The sequence below is a fragment of the Arachis duranensis genome, chromosome 4, assembly GCF_000817695.3.
Source record: "Arachis duranensis cultivar V14167 chromosome 4, aradu.V14167.gnm2.J7QH, whole genome shotgun sequence".
Lineage (NCBI taxonomy): Eukaryota > Viridiplantae > Streptophyta > Magnoliopsida > Fabales > Fabaceae > Arachis > Arachis duranensis.
This window is the reverse complement of record NC_029775.3, coordinates 101,978,911-102,003,391: the sequence shown is the minus strand read 5'-3', so window position 1 is coordinate 102,003,391 and position 24,481 is coordinate 101,978,911. Positions and strand designations below refer to the sequence as shown.

The 24,481-nt window shown below is 32.4% G+C and overlaps 1 protein-coding gene and 2 pseudogenes across 2 annotated transcripts; 1 reads left to right on the top strand and 2 right to left on the bottom strand.

The window, feature by feature from the left end:
- Window positions 1-82: 82 nt before the first annotated feature.
- Window positions 83-5,012, top strand: LOC107485309 (uncharacterized). Of its 2 annotated transcripts, none has more exons than XM_016105823.3 (13): window positions 83-481; window positions 570-1,245; window positions 1,540-1,624; window positions 1,712-1,756; window positions 2,101-2,174; window positions 2,378-2,462; window positions 2,576-2,665; window positions 2,980-3,110; window positions 3,629-3,710; window positions 3,796-3,843; window positions 4,038-4,110; window positions 4,221-4,324; window positions 4,766-5,012. In XM_016105823.3, the coding sequence occupies exons 1-13, from the start codon at window positions 391-393 to the stop codon at window positions 4,874-4,876; spliced, it is 1,695 nt and encodes a 564-aa protein (XP_015961309.1). In that variant the 5' UTR covers window positions 83-390; the 3' UTR covers window positions 4,877-5,012. The 2 variants fall into 2 exon arrangements, with proteins under 2 accessions (XP_015961309.1, XP_015961305.1); XM_016105819.3 differs by having other exon boundaries at window positions 1,712-1,801.
- A 2,412-nt stretch (window positions 5,013-7,424) lies between these two features.
- LOC107485299 (tetraketide alpha-pyrone reductase 1-like) lies at window positions 7,425-9,005 on the bottom strand (annotated as a pseudogene).
- Window positions 9,006-13,818: 4,813 nt separating this feature from the next.
- Window positions 13,819-16,970, bottom strand: LOC107485305 (pectinesterase/pectinesterase inhibitor PPE8B-like; annotated as a pseudogene).
- Window positions 16,971-24,481: the final 7,511 nt, after the last annotated feature.

Here is a 24,481-nt window from a genome sequence, read left to right as displayed (position 1 = left end):
GAAAAACCTTAAGCAAAAACAAATTACTTATGTATTAGGAACCATACAACAAAATTATAAACATGAATTTGAATATGATGCCTCCTAATGCGATGAATTCTTCTATGGCCATAACGGAGAGGCAGGAATAGAAAGTTGAGTGATTCAAAATCAAGTCCAAATATAATCATGATTGGAACTGAATGAGTTGATTTGGAGGAAAAAACAATCATGATCAGATCACGATATCAATTAAATAGAGAATCTCGAAAAAATAAAAAACAATGAAACCGCCACACCAACAGCTTGCAGAGCGGTTACTAAAATATCTAAAACCCACTCCTTTGAAACTGAAACTGAAACTGAACTCAACTCAACTCAAAAACCCCCTGAAGAAGAAACAAGAAGATCATGGAGTTGGACCCCAAAACCATGCGAACCACCAAACCCGGCCTCAAGCCTGTCATCCTCACCCTCATTGTCCCCTTCTCATTCATCCTAGGTAACCGAATATGCAGTTGGTCAACTACTTTGACCCAATCCAGTGTTGGTCAACTATTTGACTTTCTTTCTGTCCCGTTTATTTGCAGGTTTCCCGCTGCTATGGAAATCCGTCGAAATCTACCGTTCTCCGCTCCCCTTCCGTGGAATAGAAGCATTCTCTTCGCAATTGGACTCCGAACCCGTACACTTCCGTTGCCAATTCCAAGCCATGTTCCTTGGTTTCAACTTCACCGCCTCAAACGACGTCGCAGAAGCAATTATCAACAAGATGTCCCTACTGAACCCTAACTCCTCGCAATGCGGTAATTGCGGTGCCTATGAGGTCTCTGTGGTGATTGATTCGGGCTCAAGTTGCATGCGGACGGAGAATTCGAAAGCTCAGTGTCCGTTTAAGTGTGGTGAAGAAGTTGCTTTTTTTGGCGGGAAGTTGAGTGATGAAGATGTTGATGAGTTGCTGAGGGGTTGTTTGGGGAATGTGGATGGTGGAGGGAACGTGTATAGTGTGGTGGTGGTGAATGGGGGCGACAAGGAGGCAGAGGTGAGGGCTGTGGTGGGGAAGTATCGGCACGCGTGGATACTCGGCCGTGTTTTGGAGGAGGAGGCGCTTTCGAGGGTGGCTGAAATCTTTGCCAAGGTGTTCATGAATGGTAGGAGTGAAGGGGATTCGATTCGCGCCGAGTTCATGCCGGTTGGTGCTGATGGCAGGATTGTTCTTTCCTTCAGTTTGCTCAATGCAGAGCCGCGGGATTGGATATTTGATTGGTATGGATTGTGAAAACTGTAATTCCGATGGAGTGTTCTTGTTGTGTTTTATAGATAACATGCTTTTGTTTTGCTATACTGGGAATTTTTCTAGATATGCTATAAAAAGTTTGGCATAGAGAGAACTTGCTTTGAAATGAAATGTGGAGTTCACAGAGATTAATGGCAATGAGGCTTTAAATGTTACATTGTAGATTGTTGTTGAAATTTATTTATTTGATGTCCTGTCATTAAAAGTATTTCCTTAGTCTTCTTTGTAATCATTTTGAAGTTTCTGTTGTGATCTTAATGTAGGAATTTTCGTGAAATTGATGAGATTCTGTTGCAACCTGTAATCCAATCTTTGCAACCTATAGCAAACATAACAGTTGAAAGCCAGGTAAATTCTTGTTTTCATGTAATGTAACAATTAAAAAACATTGTATGGTTTAGATTTGATTGATTTTATAATTATTCATATTGTCAGGTTTTATATCATACGCAAAAGTCTCCATTTTCTTACTGGGATGAGGTGCTTGGAAGCCACATTTCTAGTACCAAGGATCTTCCTTTCTTTGTGCACATTATCTGTGCCTCTGACTTATGATTTAGAATTTAAGTGTACTTACTATTTAGTTCTAATGCAGCCTATCAGATAAATCCCAAATTGATGCTTTGATTATTTAGAAGTTTATTCATCTTTTGAATTATGCAAGTCTTGTTTAAATCTGGTCGTATCAAGTGAATTCATTATCATTGCTAATGCATTAAAACATATCTGCTGAGTGTTCATATTTGTCCTTTTTCATATTTCATTTAATGTCTACCTGAGAGATGATAGTAATATAGTTGTGGTCAATTGACTGTGTTGAACAGGTTAATTCTAATGAGTGGCACTTGGATACTTCAGTTGCAGCCGGTGGGAGATCTAAAATGTTGCAACTTGTGGTGTATATGTTTTAGCTCAACCCTAGATTTATTTACTTACACTTTCCAGAACCTAGTAATTTCTTTTCTTAGTTGACTTTTGAATTACTTCTTTTTCTCATTCTCTCTACCAGTATACATATTCTCTAGTGTGATTTCAATGTAGTAGTTGTGTTCTGCATATAGACAGAGCTTACATTGCAAGTTTTCTTGTTCATAATTCCAGGTATATACCATCAGCAAAGGAATGTCCTCTCCGGTTGGAGCTTCCAAATGGAGACCTGTCTAATACTAATGGATTTATATCCCCAGTTATTTATCTCATCTTCAAAATCTCATTATTTAATGTTTCTGTATTGTTACATGTATTATAAAATTGTCAAATTTATTGTTGTTATGAAGAGGCTATTTTGGAATATTGTAGATGTGGGGAGGTGTTGTTGTCTGGAATCCCCAAAGCTGTAAAAAAGATTTGGAAAGTAAGGATTCAGTCAAACATATGATTTCAACCCAGGTTTTCCTTTCACTCATGAATTGCCGCTGTTTAGTAGTTTGTTAACACTCATATAGGAAAAACTTCTCACTATATACAATGAAAGTAAAGCAATATTTGGAGTATTTTATTTTATGTGTAATATGTTTATAACTTTTAAACAAATACTTGATAGATTCTTGTTCCAAACCATTTAATTTCAGTAAGTTTTATTTTATTTTGGTGTAGATAATGAATATTATGCAACTGATTTATGCTGGTATTCATGTATCCCACTGTTGTTAATTTTCATAAATTCATTTGCTGAACATGGAATCATGCAAGTCATGAAACAGGATATCCAGAAGTTTTCTGGAATTCTAATGGGGCAGTTGCGGCAACTCCTTGGTCTTAAGTCTGATAACCTCTATGTTGGTCAATCAGGCACATACGTTCTCCAAGGGAGTGAAAAAGGATTCACACAATGGTAAGAGTGATATGTTAAAATATTAATTGCATGGTTTACAAAGTAATTTTCTTTGTTATGTTAAAATAATTTTGAAAGCTTGTTAGCTTGATCATGACTACATGTTTCAACATGATTTTGGGAGGGCTGAATGACAGAACGAGCATTATATTTCACATCAATTTCCTTTTACAAGTTCCTGTGTACATCTTCATGGGGGAAATAATTTTTTTATTAAAAAGTTTTATAATCCATTCTGTATGCTTTTGGTCTTCTACAAATGGTTCCTAAATGAAATAACAAGACAAATATTCCTGCTTTAGAATAGGCTTGGGTAATAATCATATTTCACAACGCTTGAGGGGGATGCTACAACTCTCCGAGGCATAACAAATTGCAGTGCCTTTGTTTCACTTAAATATTTATCTCTGTAAAGTAATATTTGTTATTTTAATATTTTTTCCATTTTTTCAAAGAAAATAGTCCTTAATAGATAAAATGTTGTCAAATTAGTTCTCATTGATGTTGATTATATGTAGGGAGTTGGATGTTTTGTCACGGAATCATGTTTGCTTTAATCTCTATTCTTGTGCGGCAACACTTGGATCTCTTTCCAGATTGGTACGAATACTCTTATCTACTGAGTCTGTTAACTTCAAGCTGGCTAGTATCTAGCGTAAGCTTCTTAAACTTCAATTCCATGCAGGTTCAATCATTGCCAAGGATGATTATCACTGATGAAATTGGAAAAAAGGTGATTGTAAATGCTTATTGGATGATATTTTGGTTGGAAACTGTAGTTTATCTTCCAGTGTATTAAGAATGATAAAGGTTGCTTGTGTTAATTCACCTTTGACTGATTAACTGATAATGAAAATTTCATACTCTTGTTAACTTTAAATCCCTCCCCTCCTTAACATTATGTGTTGCCTACTTGGCTTTGACCAGGTGATGATTTCTTTGGAAGCTGCAAAATTTGCTCAAAGTAATGCATCTGCTGGAATTTATGATGCATCTGCTTGTATGCTTTCTTTAAGCCTATGTTTGATTTCAAAATCTTGTTAGCGACTTTGATGAAGATTTATATACTGTTGCCTAATGCTAAACATGATCAATCTCTTTTCTTGTCAGCATCATCAAGGCAAGCAAGATCTCTGGCAGAGGATTCCTTTTTTCATCCTTCAATTATGTCTATCAGTTATTATTCATATTGGCATTCTTTTATCATCTATACGGTTGGTTCTTTAACTCTTCATCTTTGTCCTAAATACTATAAGTTAACAGGCATATGAGGGTTGAGACACTCGATAATTGAATGATTCGACCATATTAGGGCTCATTTTTTTTCCTATTGGCTTCATAATTAGGATGCACATTACGAGTCAACATAAGATGTAAACATAACTCTGGTTTAGTTTGATGACATTTTATCATGAAGTGTGCACATAAAAGTTGTAAGAGATATGTATAGCTCATTGTCATTTCCTTTTTGTTCATGTAACTCTCAATTCTTCTGCTTCTGTCACTGGATTATGAAAATGAGCACGATTATAATTTCGAAAGCTTGATCAAGCACGACAAGCATTTCACAAAAAAGAACTCAGATGCACTCATAATTTTATATTACAAGTTGAAATATACTGATTTTTTATTTCTACTTTTCTTCTAAATTGCAGCCATATTTTCTGCTTGTTATGAAGCCAGTCATCTTCCCTGTTTTGAGTGAATGGAAAAGATACAAGCAAGAGAATATGAAGTTTGTCGCATGGAAGGCCAAAGCAAAGTAACATAAAGCAGGTTTCCATGTACTTTAAGCCTAATGAATTACTAAGTACTTCAACACAAGTAAACCCCTCTGTCCCCCAAAAATATATAATCAGTACATCGTAATGTTATGAACCCTCAAATCCTTAATATAAAACACTGTCCACGGGTTTATATATATATTTTTTCAAAATGTGTAGGTTCGTAATAAATATAAAACAATTCAATATAGGTTAGCTAATTAAACTAATATCTACACAAACACTAAAACAATTCAATATATTTTTTTTTGTCATTGGAGAGAATAAAGTGTAATCTCCCATCTTTAATTCTACAAGTGGGACCAGAAATAAATGAGAGAGAATGCAATGAAGGGTGAGATCTTCCACTGGATACTATCCAATTTTTTTTCCATTGGAGAGGATCTACTCCCATATTAACCTTGGTATTAACCTTGGTCGTTTTTTTAAGTAGACCATGATTTCTTTTAATTTTTTTATTGGTTTATTTTTAATATTTAATATTTGTATATTTATTCTTCATAAATTAGTTTGATTATAGTTAAATATATGTCAAATTATTGGGGTCATAATTTATAGTTTTAATTTAATATATTATATTTTGTAAATTATATATAATAAGTGTATTTAGGGATAACAGTTTTATCCGAACCCATAGGTACTCGACCCACCCCTCCTCAGTCCAGCCAGATTCCGATTTAGTTTTAAGGTGAAGATTGTTGTATGTATTTGTATACTAACTTTTGAATCACGATGAACCATCCCCATCATTATGCTTGAATCTTACTTCTATTACTTTTGACAGAAATTGCTCATAGCCAGAATCCAAACTTGATGCTCCAATCAATCTGAAAAACCGTTCTAGCATGGGAAAAAAGATTCCACCATTCTAAAAAAAAACACTCTACCATTTTAAATTTAAGACATTTAAAATTTGAAATTTGCTTCTTATTTTACTTTTTGATTTTTTATATTTTATTTTTTTGAATTTGATTTTGAGAAGCCCTATTTCCCCTTCCCTACTTCACGTCCCACCCTCTTCCTCTATAGAGCTGCCTACATATATTCTAGTGTCATGCACTAAGAAGCTCATTATATATGAGAAATTTGATAATTGAGTATGAGTGAAATTATAGCTAGTGAAGAGTTGCTTTGGTCGATACCGGTGAAAAATTGATACGGAAATAGGAAAAACAAAAAGCTGAAATAAAAATGGTGATGTTCATATAAATTTCGCACCCTCGTTCTGTTCTTTTGGACTCATTTTCCAATTACCCTCTCTCGGTTTATTGGAAAAAATCCAGATTCAAATAAGAACTTCTCTAACAGCAAAAGTACTAAAATTATTTTCTTACAACTTGTGTAGTTAAATAGACAAATTCCAAAAATATTTTAATTAGTAAATATAATGATAAAAATTAAATAATTAAATACTAAAATTTTTATCGTAACAAAATCTCTAAATAACTCTTTTTTAGACAAAAATAATTTACGAAACTTAGTTCAATAAAAAAATTTATTATTAAAATAATAGACACACAATCAGTTTTTTTAGAAATATTAGCAATAATTAATAAAATACATCATCAAAATAGATAAAAACAACATAAATTCTCTACAAAATCAATATTTTAAATTAGACAAAAAAAAGACAATACAACTAGCAAATTATATTTTAATGTTCATCTTTTCACTAAAATAACATACTAGGTGAAGGAACCAGGAGAAGAGGATTCCGACGGTGGAGCTTGACACTGGCTGAGGAGAAGAGTTTGTCGAAGATGGTGGCGCTAGCCACTGGCTGGGAGAGAGAGGCTGCTAGAATTCCGTCTGTCAGAGAGAGAGGCTGGGTAGTGTGTGAGAGAGAGAAGGGAAGGGTTTATGTATTTTTTTATCTTATTTTTAATTGAAAATCGAAAAAAAAATTGTCTTGTTCAACGGTTTTCTGGTTAATTGCTGGTTTGAACAATTTGTTACTATTTTTGGTCAGATAATTTTTATTTCAATTAAATCGATTAAAAGATTGATTTTTATTTAATTTGGTTGAACCAATCAATCCGGTTCGATTTTTAAAATTTTGGTTATAAATAAAATAATTTTTATTTCAATTGAATCGATTAAAAGATTGATTTTCATTTAATTTGGTTGAACCAATCAATTCGGTTCGATTTTTAAAATTTTGGTTATAAATAAAAAATATAAGATGGGTACTCCAAAAAAAATTTTATATTTGTCTTCATGTGAAAATTCTTTTTTTTGACCCTTGAATAGTGAATTATAGGATTAGATTTTGATATGTTATAAAATTGTTGTTTTAATTTAAGGTGTGACCAAATAAGCAAATTATACTTTTATACAAGATATTTTTGGCATCTTCATTTGAGTAGCTCCCAAAAAATAATTCATATGCAATTACACTGAAGATTGATGTTATATAATCCATCCATGAAAATCAGTCCCATGAACTTGACAACTTTATTAAGTGATGGATAACTTGGTGTTAGATTACAACAATAATCATTCTGAAGCAACAATGTATAGATCCAAGGTTGATGATTAAATTGGAGCTGCAGGTTGAAGTGTGAGATGGCCTTGCTGAACAAACGATGCAATGCAGTCATCAAACATTTCTTCAATTGACTTAAACTTGAATCCCAGACTCCTCAGCCTTGATGTGTTCAGATCGTAATGCGGCCTATCTAGTTTCTGGAACCTGAAAATCCAACTAATGCTGTTTAATAATTCACTTTAAACCCAAATTAAACTTAATAAACATAATTAGCTACGAACCATTTAGGAATAGGGAGAGTAGGATAACGAGTTGCAAGCAAAGCAACCAAATCATCATTATCCATGACAATAGAGCTGCAAAGGTATCTGCCATGGGAGGCTTCATTCTCATACACAAGGATATGGCAGAGCGCCACGTCATCAATGTGAACGTATCCCATCCTTCCATGCCATTGAAATCTCTCGGTTTCACCTTTGAGCAACCCTAGCACATCAGATGCCGTAGAACACAGATCTGGCGGCAAGCTTGGTCCAATGACGAACGAGGGTAGAATGGTCACTAAGTCGATCCCATTCTCTCTGCAGTACTCCCATGCCGCTCTCTCCGCCATTGTCTTGGACATCACGTACCATGCCTGCAGTTTCTCGCAGAGCTCCAAGGAGCTCCATGAAGACTCGTCTAGAGGTACTTTTGGATCAAGATCGTCTCGGACCCTAAGAGTTGAAGAAGATGAGGTTAATACCACTCGACGCAGCGTCGGATTCTTCTTACACGAACGCAGCACGTTTAGAGTACCTTGGAGAGCCGGCTCCAACATCTCCGCCTGTTACAATATAACTTTAAAATGTTTTAGCTTTTGTTTTAATTTAAAATTTCTACTCACATGAGTTTTAGTGTCTATCAGACTTTGTTTGTTTTTGAAAATAGAATAAAACAAAACATTGAGAACAAGATACAATACACAAATTTTTTAAAATAAGATACAAAAGATAGAGACACAAATTTATGTTTTTATATTTTGTTTAGTGTAAATTAAAACAAATTATAAAATTTAATTTATTCTTATTTTTTTATTAAAAATTTTTAAAACAATATAATAATAAAAAATATAATGATAAAAAAATAAAAAATAAATTATGTTTTTTATTAGTATTTCTATATTTTTTTTGTTAAAATGAATACAAAATATATTAATTCAATATATCTGAACACAATATTTTTATTCATATTTCATCTATCAAACACTATTTTGTGTTTCTATATTTCTATCTCAGCCATGCAAACAAAGGCAGCCGCCTGAATGAATGATGTACCTTGACATTTGATGAGGGCTTGAGGACAGGAGAGGCTATGTGGAAGACACCTTTGCATCCGAAGATGTCATTGTCGAAGCTTCCTTCTTCCATTAGATCAGCTTGGACAAGGTGTAGTCTCTCTCTTGCACCTTCTAGACTCTATAAGTGTTCAAATTTCTTCCGCTTACGTAAATCTCTCACAGTTCCAGTGACATGATAACCACACAAAAGAAGTCGCTTGATAAGCCAAGAAGCTAGAAAGCCTGAAGCTCCAGTCACACACACTCTCTCTTTCTCTTTTTCCATCTTCATATCTCTCTCATTCTTATAACATACATATATATACTGCAACTCGTTACACAAGGATAGAATGACAAAGCTAATTGGCAATTTATTATGTTCAACTCCTTGCACCAACAATGCATGACCTTTCTACCTTCGCTCTAACCATGCTACTAACCTCCAAAGTAATTTTTACTGCAGAAATACTAGGGAAACAAAAAAATAGTCAGAATTTGTCTTATTTAGCATTCATTAATTGTTCAATAATTAATTAATGTTAAATAAGACAAGTTATAGCTGTTTTTGACTAATTTTATTTAGTTACCAAAATTTTAACGGAATCACCACGTTTTTTCTTGTAATTACCAATGCCTCTTTAAATAATGCGCTATCAGTATAAGATCACTCCAAACATTGTGTTTGTTTGATTGACATTAAAAAGTGAATGCAGATTTTCAAACTACAAAAAGATTCACAGTTGCCATCCACAGCTAATGGCTTTAATTTCAATAAAACACGTGCAAATATTTTTGTTTTCTAGCTATATGACAAATGCTTTTCCAAGATGATGGTTGATATGTGACATAACAATGTATACATGTTCTGAGTATCAAATGTTTGTTACAACATTCACTAGGCTTGCCTAAATTTTTCTTCACATACAAACTCTATTAATTTAGTTATTTCTCCCTTCTAGATTTTCCTTTTTTGGTCTGCACGTATATCCATCTTGAATATTAATTAACTCAATCATATACTTAATTAGTTAACTACTGTCCTATTAAAACAGAGTTTGGAGAACATGAAAACGGAATAAAGAGCAATAAAATTAAATATTGTAGGCAAAACAAAGTAGTAGTACAATGACTTGACAATGATTATGTTGACAGTTGAGTTTACGAAACAATAACTTAATTTTTAGTAATGACAACCATATATGTATTTTGTTGGATTAAAAGTTTTTTTTTTTTGGTCGGTGGGTTAAAAGTTTAAAAATTGATTTGATGTGCATTTTATTTTTGTAGGTCCATATGAGAGTTGAAATCCACAAAAATGGGCTAAGCTATATTGGGCTTATCTTTGGAGAGGAAATTGGAATATGAAACTGCAAACTTGATCCAACAAAGTCACTAGCGCCAATGAGCCTTAACTCATATGGCATATCTCTTCCTTCCTAACTCAAAGGTGTAGAGTTCAAACCCTAAAGATTGTAATTGAGAAAAAAATGTGATAAAAGTGTGAGAAGTGTGTGAGTGCATTATTTACTTAAGATTGGAGGTTGTCCAATCTACTGACAAAAATAAAAAAAAAACAAAGTCACTAACAAAGAATCACAGATGCTGCACTTTGCCTAAAGTGATTTCTGCAAACAAATCTCAACATCTAAGTCCAATACATTGGTTTAGCATATGGGCAAAGCTTTGAAAAGCTTTTTGGTGATGCTGCTAAAACTTTACCCAAAAATAGTAAAGTTAAAATCAAAGAGAGAGTGGTAAAAATGGTAAAGTTAAAATCAAAGAGAGTGGTTTACTTTTCAATTAGCATAAAGTACGAAAAAGTTAAATATTAGAAATAAAATCAAATCAAAATCTGAAGTGACTTAAAAATAAAGACCAACAGCTATGTTATCATTTTTGTTCAAGTAGAATGGCTTGTTGAAGCTATAATATCCTAATCATTATCATTCAGAAAAAAAAAATGAAGTTTACTTTTTTCTACTGCAAATTAAGGATTAGAAATTAAATTTGGAGCCAAAGCTTAATATTAAGGCTGTTGATTTCGCAAAAACACTTCTATGATTTTGACCCTACCATTGCTGCCCTTTTCTTCAGCACCATTGCGCCGCTCTATTCTGATTTTTTGCTTCAATTTCTTAGAAGAAGAAGAACTCAGCTATCCCAATGCTCAAGAGTTGATTTAGAGCATAAGGGTGTAATCAACCAAAAATTAAGGTAAGAGAAAGAGAATGAAAATTTTGGAGCATTATTTCATACTTGTTGCAGAATTATTATTATTATTATTATTATTATTATTATTATTATTATTATTATTATTATTATTATTATTATTTTGAGTTTCATTTAAAATTTTATTGTTATGATTTTTCTAATGAATACCTTTCTGTAAATAAAAAAAAAAGACAAATTATGATGAGATGAAAAAGAAAAAAGTCATGAGTGAAAAAGACAAAAAAAAATTCAAAAAATTAAATTAATTTTTTGTATATTTAGTTTGATTGAATTAGGATTAGTTCTCTTTGTCAATACAAATTGGGATATGATTTGGTAGTTGTTGAATCAGATTGGGTTTCTCATTGTTAAGTATGGATAATACTTGGTAATTACTAGGTTTCGGTTTAAAATTTAGTTGTTGATACTAGATAAATTAGATAAAAACTGATAAAAACTGAATGTAAATTTAGTTATAATTAAAAACCCATCATAATTATGATAAAAACTGAATGTAAATTTCATTGCACATAAAATTCGTACCAAAATATATACTTATATAATTCTCTCTTTTATTTTGTTTTATTCTAATTTTAGAGACAAAACACAAATAATTTTTTATAACTTCAATTTCTACAAAAAACTACTTAAAGAACTTAATTTTTAAAACTAACTTAATTCAACTCCCTTCTTAAATTCTAACATTATCATCATATTATAAGAACCCACCGCTGACAAAACCACCATTACTTTCAAGATCACAATTCCTGTAGAATATTTCCTTTATTTGCACTATGCAATTTTCATGCAATTGAAGTGAAGTGACTTCTAACTCCAATTCATTCATATTCAGACACGGCCAATGGTATAATACTATACTAAATTAGCCATAGCTAGCGTGATATTTCTACTGCAAAAATATAATCATAATCAGAAGGGTATATTAATTAGTTACTATGATCCAAATTTTTGTTTTCGTGAGGCATCCAACTTCCCTTACCTTGCTTATTAATTACTATTTATGCTTTGACAACTGTATTCAAATTTTCTTAACTATGTATTAGTATTTAGTAATTGAGATTGAAATGTGTATGCATGTGAATTATCTATGGACAAAACATAACAGGAACAAAGATGCGGGTCAAATATATAAAGAATGAAACAAAATTATGACTTATATATATGACGGTTCATTAGAGCAAAATAGACGCGCGAGTGTATGCATATAATCATTAGCTAGTAAAATCCATAATTTGTTTCACGTTTTTCTTGGAAGAAGGACATGAATCCAAGTTGGCAAGTCACGTTGCGTTGAAATATTTGGCACTTATTTCAGTGTAGCAAGCGTTAAGGGACACACATCTTGTCCCACCAAATTAACTTAATTATATTATATTGTTGTTTAGCTTAGCTTGGCCATTGTTTTACCTTCGGCTTTTATTTTCAAGAAGATAGTAGAGTTTTATCCATACAGGCTACAGCTTTCAATTTAAATCTCACGGCTTTCACTTATTCGGGAAACTTGCGTCAATTGTCAAACTCATTATTATTATTACTGCGCATTTTAGTGTGTTTATATTTTTAATATATTTTAAAAATAGCTTTATGTTAAAATCCTTAATTTTCTTTATTATTTTTTAACGTTAAAAAAATTAATTTATAGTATTGATAACATTTTATTTAAAATGCTTTTAAGTTTTATTGTAAAAACTTGAAACTTTTTTAAATATAGTTTAAATAGATCTTTTTTATTACTTGTTTTTAATTAAGAGATAAAAAGGAGTGATTAATGACAAAAAATGAAAAATATTTAACATAAAAATTTTATAATTTTGTGAATATAAAATATAAGGGTTATATATAATGGAATGATATTATAATTGTAAGATTTTTCGAATCACAATAGTGTTTTTATATGGTAACAGCTCTGATGTTTATTTCATTTTAAAGAAAATTAAACTTGTTTAATTTTTTTATTTTTTAGAAGATGTATATTTCGACAAAAAAAAATATGGAGAGTGAGTATTTAAGAAGACATTTTGAACTCTCAAGTTAGTATAAGAAGTATACCAGAATAATAAAATAATTTAGATTTTATTAGAACTTATCATATGTGTATGTATGATACGTGTTTCAAATGTTCGTGATATGAAGAGTTCAATTGTTATTTAAAAGATATTAGTTTACATTTTTAAAATATTTTAATTTAATTTGATATATTTTGATTTTGTTTATTTAATTACTAGATTGGGCCTTATGTTTATAGGCTTAGGGTTTTCAATATTTTAACTTAATAGGAAGTTATAAATACTTCATAAATTAGGATAGTCGTGATAAAGAATTATTTAGAGATTTGAAAATCTAGAATGATTTAGAGGTTTGAAATTTTTTTTTTGGTTTTATGATAAAATTATAGTGTAGATAATTGAGATTGAAGAATTCCTCTCTTGTTGCATCGAGAAATTGAGTATAAGATTAAAGAGTTATTTCGATTCAATTTCTAAATTATAGTGTTAACAAATTAAGTTGAAGAGTCCGTTTTTTATTGTGTCAAGAAATTTGATAAAAAAGAGAATAATTCTATTGTATATAATTTCAATATATATTTTTGTTTTTATTTCAATTTCAATGTATTTTTTTTAATTTAGTTGGAATCATTTATATTACATACGTGTCTAAAATGGCCATCGGTAATGGACCTTATTGTAGTGGCACATACACGTTTAATAATAACCAAGTACTAATTTCCTAGAGTGATCAAAACAGTTCACTTTTTCAATATATTTTCTGACCCACCTTTCAGGTAATTTTGGTTCATACTCAAATAATATAGATTGAAATCATACATAGCATTCGAAGTAAGCACAAGAAATAAAAAGAAAATAAAAAAAGAGAATGAACCCGCAAAACATAACATTTATTCTTTCTCTCTATATCTCTGCAGATTCTCATCAATATGCATCAGAGTAAGCACCCTATATTTTTCCATTATTGTAAAGAACAAGTACAAGATCAATAATAATTAATAGTTTATATTTATTGTATACAAGATTGGCAAGTTTAAATAACTTGTTCTTAATTAAACAGATAATCCAGCTGAAAATGCGACACCAGTTGAAGGCAACCATGAGTTCCCTTGAATGAAGTTTGCCACAGTAAAATTACTAGCTTCACGGGAGGTTTTCAAAACACGGTATCCAGGCCATTTCACTCTGTTAGCTACACCGGCACCGGGACCAGTGTTCATATACTCAGCATAATACAGAGTGTCCAACCCAATGCTCCCATTCCATGGTGTCCAACCTAGCGGGCTTATAACGTCGCTTATATAATTTTGCATAAAAACTGTTCTTGAATACTTTTTCCATGGCCTCCCCAAGAAATATTCCGTCGTCTTAACAAACGGAACAAGGTCAGAGTCAGCGATTATGTTGCAGAATTGCAACGAGAACCCTGTTGGTTCGTTAGGATCTTCTCTGCCGTGTGCAGTGATTGCGTTCTTTTGGTCCGGTGACCCTTTTTTGATAAGTATGTTGCATTTTTGGAAGACGGCAGTTCCATAGCCGAAGATGAAATCGACTGTACCGGAAATGGTGCACTCTCTGAAGAATTGACGCATTGAGTGAACGTAAAGGGTGTCTTGGTAGCCGAAGTACTCATTGAATTCTAGAGAAAATAATACAAATAATTATAAAAAAATCAAGAATGTTATTTGTATATTAGAATTAATTATTATATATTTGTGTATAAATATTTGTATAATTTAATTTATTTTAATATATTTTATATTTTAATAATTTTTTATATTAATAGTTAATTTTTTATATAAACTTAAAAAAATTATAAAAAAATAAAACAGAAATCATATATGGCCATATATATATAGGTAAATTCTATTGTGACTGTCATTATGGTAGATATGGTAGCAAAAGTATGATAACATTTAAAAAGTATAATTTAAATTAAATTTATATTTTTATTAATTGAAAGTATTTTTAAATTTGATTATATGTTTTACTAATTGAGTTGTTATTGTTAGAAGAGTTCAAAAGAGAAGTGTAACGAAAAAAATGTTAGTTAATTATTATTTAGAAAATAATGATCCGTTTTTAATTTTTGTTTCATATAATAATTTTAAATTTGTAAATTGAAAAAAATTGGAGTCAATGGCCATTAAAAAGTTAGACGATGTTATAGATTTTATTTTATAAATATATACATATAAAAGACATATTATTCTTTTTATTTTAACAATATCACTCTTTTTTTATAAATTTATGCAATCACACACATTATGGTCTTTTTTATTACGTCACTAATGATTACTTCTCCTAGCATTAGTTTTTGTTTTCATTTACACAACTCATTATGAAAGATGTTAAAAAGTAATAGAATTTACTATTTTTAACTAATTATTAAAAATTAATATTTAAAAATATAAATTAAAAATATATTGTTAAACTGCTAGACTACAAAAAATACCAACAAACTACAATGAATTACGTTGGCCTTGAACTTTTCTCATTACTTATATCAATCAATCGATTTGGTTATATATTTCTAATATATCCATGAGCAAATATGATAAATTAATATATATACATATATAAAAATTGATCAAAAGTAAAATTTAAGCAAAGTTTATATGAAAGAATGTAAAAGATTAATGCTAGTGTATGTTGTTACGAAGTTAAAATTCTTACCAAAGGTGGCCGATCGAAAAGTTGTCCAGCCGTCGACATAATTCCGGTTGCCGGTGATAATAGTGGCACCGATACCATCTCCGATCATCATGATATTCCTGTTATTCTTATTAATCTCTACGTACTCATTGTAAACACCTCTCTTCACGTAAATCACAAACCTCGTATTACTATTATTCGGCGCTGCCATAACCGCATCCATGATTCTTCTAAAGTTTCCACTCCCATCTGCAGCTACCACGGCGTTCGGAACCACCCTATTTGCTTGCAGAAGCTTTCTCTCCCTCGGCTTCACCCACGAAGGAAATCGGCCCTCGCCGGCGCCGGCCTCAGCATCTTCGAAGAAATCATTCTGGGACACATCAACCTTTGCGAGAAGATTCGTTACTGGCGATGTCACTAGTCTAAGGCCAGGGGAGATTAACCCTTTGATGATACTATTTGTGCCTTCGAATCCATCGAGGCATGTGTCTAAATTTGCTAGGACAGCACTTAGCCATGTCGCTAAATCCAATTCTAAGTTGTTTCTCCCTGCAACATTAATTATAATAATGTCACATTTTACATTAGGTTAGTGATTAGTATTGTTAAGTATCATGGTATCATGATCTGACTTTATCATGAGTGAAAAAATATGTATGCAATTTTAGTTTTTAGTATTGTTAAATTAGGTTAGTGATTAGTATTGTTAATTTTTAAATCATGAATTACATTAGTTTTTCCGCACCAGTGGACAAGCTGACATGACAGATGAAAAGTTTGATCATGGAATAAAAATTGAAGAAACAATTTAATCGTTATCTATATTAACAACAATACCTCATCTAATGGCCTATATATCACATTGCAATTAAACTTTTCTATACTCATGCTTGAATCCACCTAAAGAATACAAATAACTAGATTGTATGTAAAGGTACCTTTGGGATTTTGAATGACGGAGAGAAACAAATTAAGTTCATCGGAGGACATGTCCAACAAATTAAGACCGTCAAGAATGGCGTTTGTGAGATGGAAATTACCAAAACCACCGGTAAACTTGGACAGGATGGAACCAACATTTCCCAAAAGCCCAATAACTTCCTTAACAACACCGACGAACTCAGAAGGCACGAGGCATGTTGAGCCTTCCGAACCGCAATTGCCAGAAGCAGAGGCCATAGAAGTAAAGTTTCCAAGGAGAAGAATCAACAAGAAGGTGAGTGCCACGGCGGTTAGTGGCACTTTCTCTTTTCTTGCTGAACAAGGAGCCATATTTTGCCGCTATGTGCTTTTGGTACAATATTAGTGAGGTGATGTATGTTGAATGTGCTATTGATGTTTTGCATTAGTGAAGAAGTAGTCTTTTATAGGATTATAGTTATATAACGGATATAGAATGTGTAATGAAAGAATGTGGTAATTGCTTAAATAACTCTTCAACCGATAATCACAAGTGTTTTATGAAACTGAGAGTTATTAAACTCTGAAGTATAAAAGTAATAAATAATAGGAAAATGCTATGTATCCTTTAAAATTCAGCCTTTATTCAGCCTTTAAATTTAAACAATATTATTTAAATAAATTTTAGTTAAAAGACATTCCTAATTTGTAGTTAAACATGTTGGTAATTAAAATTAATTTAAATTTCAAATACTAAAATTTCTCTAACTTCCTACCTACTTCATAAAATAGTTATTTTATTAGTTTTTTATTTATTTGCACGTCCCCCTCCCCTCTCTCGTGTACATTCTTTTTTTTTTCTTCTCTCTAGGTAAATTTATTATTTCATATTTAACATTTTATTATTATTATTATTATTATTATTATTATTATTATTATTATTATTATTGTTATTAGATAAGTCATGCTATTTTGTTTCTATTTCGAGTGACTTACATACTAACTCAAAACTCATTCATCATTATTTTAATAAGATTATATCAACATTTGAATTAAATAATAAATAATCAGTGTATATATCAATATTCTTTTCTTCTTCTTTATTTTTTTCTTTCTTTCTTTTATTTTTTTTGAATTTTTTCATTTCTTATTTGAATATTAACGCTTTTAAAATTATTAAAATGTATGTTCGTAAAAATTAATTTTTTTCAATTGTAACACATCTAAAATTATTAAATTATTACAAAACTATTTATAATTAAAGATAATAAATTTAAAATATCTCATAATTTTGTTAATAATAAAAAAATTATTTATATATGTAATTATGTATTAACAGGTCTAAGCAGGTCCGACAGACTAATAAGACTAACAGTTCAACTAGGTATCCTTTAAAAGTTGTACAATATTCAGCCTTTTATTACAATAATTTTAAAAAAATAAAACAAACATATCTAAAAATTTTAAATAGATTTAGTGTCTTTTTAAAATTAAATACACATTCAAAATACAAACTAAATAAAACTGAAATTTAAAATTTAAATTTAAATTTTAAATTTCAGTTTTATTTAGTTTGTATTTTGAATGTGTATTTAATTTTAAAAAGACACTAAATCTATTTAAAATTTTTAGATATGTTTGTTTTATTTTTTTAAAATTATTGTAATAAAAGGCTGAATATTGTACGACTTTTAAAGGATATCTAGTTGAACTGTAAATAATATTGTCTATTGTGAATGGTTAAGTGAAATTAAATTAATGACGAATTGTTGTTATCTTCTTATTAATTAAGCGTTGATGAAAGGTTTAATCTAATTCGTTAAACCTTTTGTTTCAATAAAACTTGAAACAAGATAAGATATCTTGTAACTCACGGATTTTTTCCATGTGTTGCAAAGTTTATTTATATTTTTTTTAAATTTTTTTAATTACAATGTTTTAGATTTTTTTTTCCAAAAAGTAATTTTTGTTGTGCAAGTTTAAATTTAACAACAAAAAGTTTATCTTTTTGTCTAAATAGTTATTCACATTAAGTTGTTTTCATATGAAAATATTAACATGTATTATATTAATTAAATAATTAATTAAAATTTTTAATTAATATATACTCAAAGAGCACTTGATAAAATTATTATTAAAAAAAATTTTGAACTTTTTATTTCAATAAATGTATAATAAATGTTTTGAAATTTAAATTTCATTAAGAACACAGATTAACTAAATTCTTAATTAAATATATTAAATTATCAAATTATTTTTAACAATCATCACAATTTTTAGGGTAAATCACCCATCTGAATAATTAATATAGTTTCAATAGTAATTTGTCCTATTTTAATTTTCATTCCAAAATATTTTTATACAAATTTAACTGACTTAAAATAATATAGTATAAGTGCTCAATAAATCATTTTAAACAAAAATGATTTACTGGGATTACACAATGTACATAATCCAATTTATGCTAAACGATTAACCAGGTAAAGAAAATTGTGATAAATTGATTTCTGTTTGTTGCCACAAATTTTGACCTGTAATTCAACTATGGTGTCGAACTGATTTATATATATGAATTGAGTAGAAAAGATTTGGGACGAAATTAGTTGATTATGTGTGGGAAAATTTTTGACAGAGTAGGAACTCGACTATTGGATACAATAAGACACGCAGAAAATAGCGATAGAAAATTGCCTATCGCTTCTCTAACCGCTGTAAATTGCCAAGATCGCTACGATTGACATTTGAGTTCTTCAATGTGACGCAAAATCGGATAGATTAGCGGCGATTTCATGAAGAACCTCCGCTAACCCAAACACTTTATCATAATTGGTGGTTGTGTTAATAACATCATAGCAGAGAACTCAAAATCAAGGAAAATAGAAACCCGCGAAAGGAGAGTGGAAGCACGCGAACCCCTATTCTCTGTTCTACCATCACTATAAAAAAGCATTGAATATCATCGAATTTACCGTCGAAGAAAAGAATAAAATCCGACAGTAATTTAAATACCGTTGGATTTACCGTCGAAAACAATCAGACGATATAAACCTTACCGATAAATATTTACCGTTGAATTTTTTCATCCGACGGTAATTACCGTCGGAAGTTGCGACGGATTATAGAATTGAAAAACTAATTGGTTACCGATGGATTCTTCCGATGATAATGTTGGCATAAAAAATGTTATTTTGCTCACTGTTATTGTCAGATTATTCCTACGATAATCTCAATTTTTTTATTTTTAATTTGAAATAAATGGTCCATTTTAATCTTAAATTTAAATTTTTCACACAATTAGTGGAACATTCATAAATAATAAAATACTGCTATTTAATTAAAATAAATAATACAATGTTCAAATATATTAAAAGTCAACTACATCAAATATGTACAATGAAACAATAAAACGGAAAAGAAATAACTATAGATTTAGGTAGACGTCGTCATTGTTGGTCCCGGGGCCCTGAGTCGGCGGCGCAGAAGGTGGTGATGTCTATATGCCATCAGCAGGACCGCTGCCACCAGCAAGGTTGATGCCAGCAGCGCGCATTTGGGCCTAGTACACCTCCATCTGAGTCTCCATACGCTGCATCTGCTCAACTGACTCCCGGAACTCCAGCCTGAGCTCATCAATATATAGACATCACGCGGTTGAGGATCTCCTGATACCTCTCTCGATAGCTGCTGAAGGCTGCGTTGGAGCTCTTGCACCCTCAAATCCATGCCTTTTTCGAGCTCGACGGCTCGATTAGTAGAGAAGCCTGATGACAGCCTCAACGTGGATGTGCGGAGGCTGTTGGCGAAGCACGACCCAATCCCCTATACGCGGTTCTTATACGACCTTGAGGCGGTCTCGTGCCAAACTGCATCAAGATCGACGACTGCAGCTGCAGATCCATCAGTGGCATCCTCCCTACCTTGCTGAGTTTGCTAACTCGCCGCCTCCAGTCTCTGTTTATAGGACTCCTGTGTAATTAACACAAGTTTTTGTGATTAGTACGTCGACAGATATACAGTTAATTTCTAATAATTTTATAGCAAAAGAAAATCAGATGTATATTTACTTACATAATGGTCCTGAGACCGCTGATCAGTAAATATCTATTTGTTCTCCTTCAGCGTGTGGGTGTACTTGAACGTTTCCATCAACGTCGCCTCACGATCCAATGACTTTGACTACATATGTTTCATTGAAACAATATAATTAGGATGCCTAGTTTTGATATGCAGAAGAATATAAGTAAGTTGTTAACAAATTTGAAGTCACTTTACATACCAGCCTGGCCTTCGTCTTCATGAAAGTCGCTAAGCCGCCAGTATAACTAACCGGCAAGTGCACTGGGTCACCAAGTAATAACTCAGGTGAGTGAGTACTGATCCCACGAGAATTAATGGACTGAGCAACAATAGTTAAGTGATTAGACTAGTTAAACAAGCTAAAATGAGTGGTTTCAAGTTCAAGTAGCATAAAACAGTAATTCAAAACGTGCAAGAAAGCAAACAGTGAATGGTTAGTAAAAATAATATGAGAGAACAGTTAAGGTTTTGGAGGTGTTTAAATTTTCGGATTAACAATTCTTATCAACTACTTTAATCATGCAAAGATTCAATTTATGGCAAATCTTAAGTGATTAAACCTTAATTCCTTAGTAATTTAATCTCATCTAACTTAATCAACCGCCAATTCTTTGGTCACTTAATTTAAATTAGAAGATTAAGTCCAATTCTAGTTTATGAGCCACACAAACCCTAAGTACCTAAAAATAAGGAGATTATACGTCCCATATCCCGTTAAATCCAGATAATTAGAGAGTTGTGAGGAATTGATTTTCAAGCTTTAATTCTAGTGATATAACTTTTTCAAGTTTCAACAAGAATTCAAATAAAAAAGAGTTATCTTCCAATATACTCTAATTCCTAGAATGAAGAACGAAGTCAATCCTTGAATTTAAAACAGTGCATCGATTAAAAAGAGATCTCGATAAGATCGGATAAAAAACAAGCAGTAAAAGTAACTTACTAAAGGCCGACTGCTCAAGGTCGGACCTATGAAAGGAAATTCGGCGACTTAACAAACAAAAGAAAAACCTAGCTTTATCTCAAAAGGCAAAAGGGTTTGAATCAAGCACTATTTATAAAAGACGCAAAAGATAACCAATAACAAAAAGTTCAAAGCAAATACCAACTATTACAAAATTAAAGTGTCAAAGACCCACAAGTCGGGCCATCTCAAAAAGATAAACTGAAGGAAAATCAAAGGGGGTTAAGGTTCCCCCTATCACAGCATCCTTGGTAGGGGGAGATGGGGAAAGAACAATGACTGGAACAGCCTCAATGATCTCGAGGGATGAACGAGAAGCCTTCACATTGACAACCTCGGGCTGAGTCTCAGCTTGAACCTCGGAACCTGTCTTAGGGTCGGACACGGGCACCTCCTCCTCATCTTCCGAGGCAGGTGGTGCGGTATTTTACAACCCACAAACTAACCGGCAAGTGCACCGGGTCGTACTAAGTAATACCTTACGTGAGTAAATGTCGATCCCACAAGGATTGATGGATCAAGCAACAATGATTGATTGATTGGCTTAGTTAGGCAAGCAGAAAATGGTTTTGAGATATTCAAAGAGCATTAAACAGTACTTTAAGAATTTCAGAAAGCAAGCAGCAATGAATTGGGAATAAAATATTTGAGGAAGTTGTTAAGGTTTCAGAGTTATCTAATTTTCGGATTAACTTTTATTACTAATTAATTTAATCATGAAAGATTTAATTTCATGGCAAACTATATGTGACTAGACCCTAATTCCTAAGACCTTCCTAGTCTCCTCTAAAATTCATTAATTGCCAATTCTTTGGTCAATCAATTCTAATTAGAGGGTGATGATCAATTTCTAGTTTATATGCCAAAAGAATCCTAATTATCCACAAATAAGGGGATTATATGTCACGTATCCCGTTAAATACAAATAATTAGAAATTCAGTATAATATGTTTTCAAGCTGTTGTTCAAGTAAAGAGTTTTTCCAAGTTTTACAAGAACTCAATTAGAACATGGGTCATACTTCCGTTCCATCCATATTCATAAAATAAAGAACAAAAACACTTATTGAAATATAAATCAAGACATGAATTAAATTAAAAAGAATAAACGAATCAATCCATGAAAATAGACAGAGCTCCTAACCTTAACAATGGAAGATTAGTTGCTCATGGTTAAGAGAAGAAAAAATAAGGGTTCTGGTAACAATTGGGTACTTGTCTAAATGTACAGAGTTCCTATTTATAACTTCCTAATAAATTGTAAAATCTAATTCTCTAAAATTAAGAATAATATCTTTTCCTAAAAGATAAGATTTGAATTTAAGTTCGAACTAATTAACAGGTCTTCAGCTGATGGGTGGGGACCACTTGATTGTCCATTCTGCAGCTTCCAATCTGTATTTTCTGGGCCAGAAATTGAGTCAAAACGCGGCCCAAAATCCATGCCAGCGATTTCTGTAAATTCTACAGATCGCGCCCGTCATGCGTACGCGTCAGTCATGCGTACGCGTCGCTGGTCTTCTTCGCAAACCACGCGGACGCGTCGCTGAGCAAATCTTCAAATCACGCGTATGCGTCAGTTACGCGTACGCGTCGCCATGGATACTTCTAGATCACGCGTACGCGTCAGGCACGTGTGCGCGTCGCTCCTCGCAGCCATCTCATTTGATTCTTGTTCTGCAGAAACTCTATCAAATTCCGCCGAATGCTACCTGAAATAAACAGTATTGCACAAAACTCAAAATAGCATCCATAGTGGCTAAAATATAATTAATTCTTAATTAAACACAACAAATTAGATGCAAATTCACTAGGAAAAGATAGATAAGATGCTCACGCATCAGCAGGGACAATCTTCCCGTCAACAACAATATTATCGGCACTAAACAATGAAAGATCTAGGTCGGGTGCCAGAACCCGGACTTAGGCCTTTAGGTTCTCATACATCTCATTCATACCCCCAACCACATGCCCCTGAAGCTCGGCAAAGTCTTCTCGGGCAATTGTCAGATCCTCCCGCATATTAATCAACTCCCCATAAGTTCGAGAATAACTCTCCTCGGCCCTTTTCTTCATCTCCTCTGTCAATAGTGACGCCGCCTCAGCTTTAACTGCTCGGGCGCAGGCTTTCTCCAAGTCCAACTCCAACTTAACATTTTTCTCCTCCAACTACGCCTTCAAACCACTTAGCCTCTCTACATCAACCCGAGCAAAGTTCAGGAGTACCTAGAAAGACAGGAGCTTTTCTCAGCTCCTTAGCCAAAGCAGTGTTCACCCTAGCCATCCCAATGTAGTTGCGAGTCATGTGCTGTAGATGGTTCAGAATGGACACATCATCCATTGATATATGGCTATTAGGAAGGATATGCTTCTTGCTCCAAACAAAGCCGTCAAAATTTTTGTCATTAATACCTAACTCCCTAGTGGTCTTCTGCCTCTTGGGGGATGGCTCAGAAGGAGATGGGGATGAAGGGGACCCGAACTCACTAACGATGGGTTGGGAGAGACAAAGTGTACAGCGGGAGTAGAAATGACCTTCCTCTAAGCGATCGAACCGGAACTCGACTTCTTTGGCGGAGGTTGGGAAGAAGAGTAGTCTGGAGATTACGAGCAGCAACCGACTTCTTCGTGTTACAGAGAAATCTCATTGAGGAAGATTTGGAAGCCATATCTTCAAAAAGAGCATGGAGACGCAAGATTACCATAAATAAGAAATATATAAGTACTAGGATAACAAGAAAAGCTAGAGGTGAGAGAACTACCTAACTTGGACTGTAAAAGACTGGGATCCCCTAAGAATCTCTTCGTGTCCAAGTGAGGAGCTTGACCCCAACACTCTTCCAACACACCGACAAAAGCCTGCTCGATCTCATCTAAACTATCTATGGTATGCTTTGTTACTACGACATTCTCTTGCAAAAAAAGGGAAGGAAGGTTCATGACTC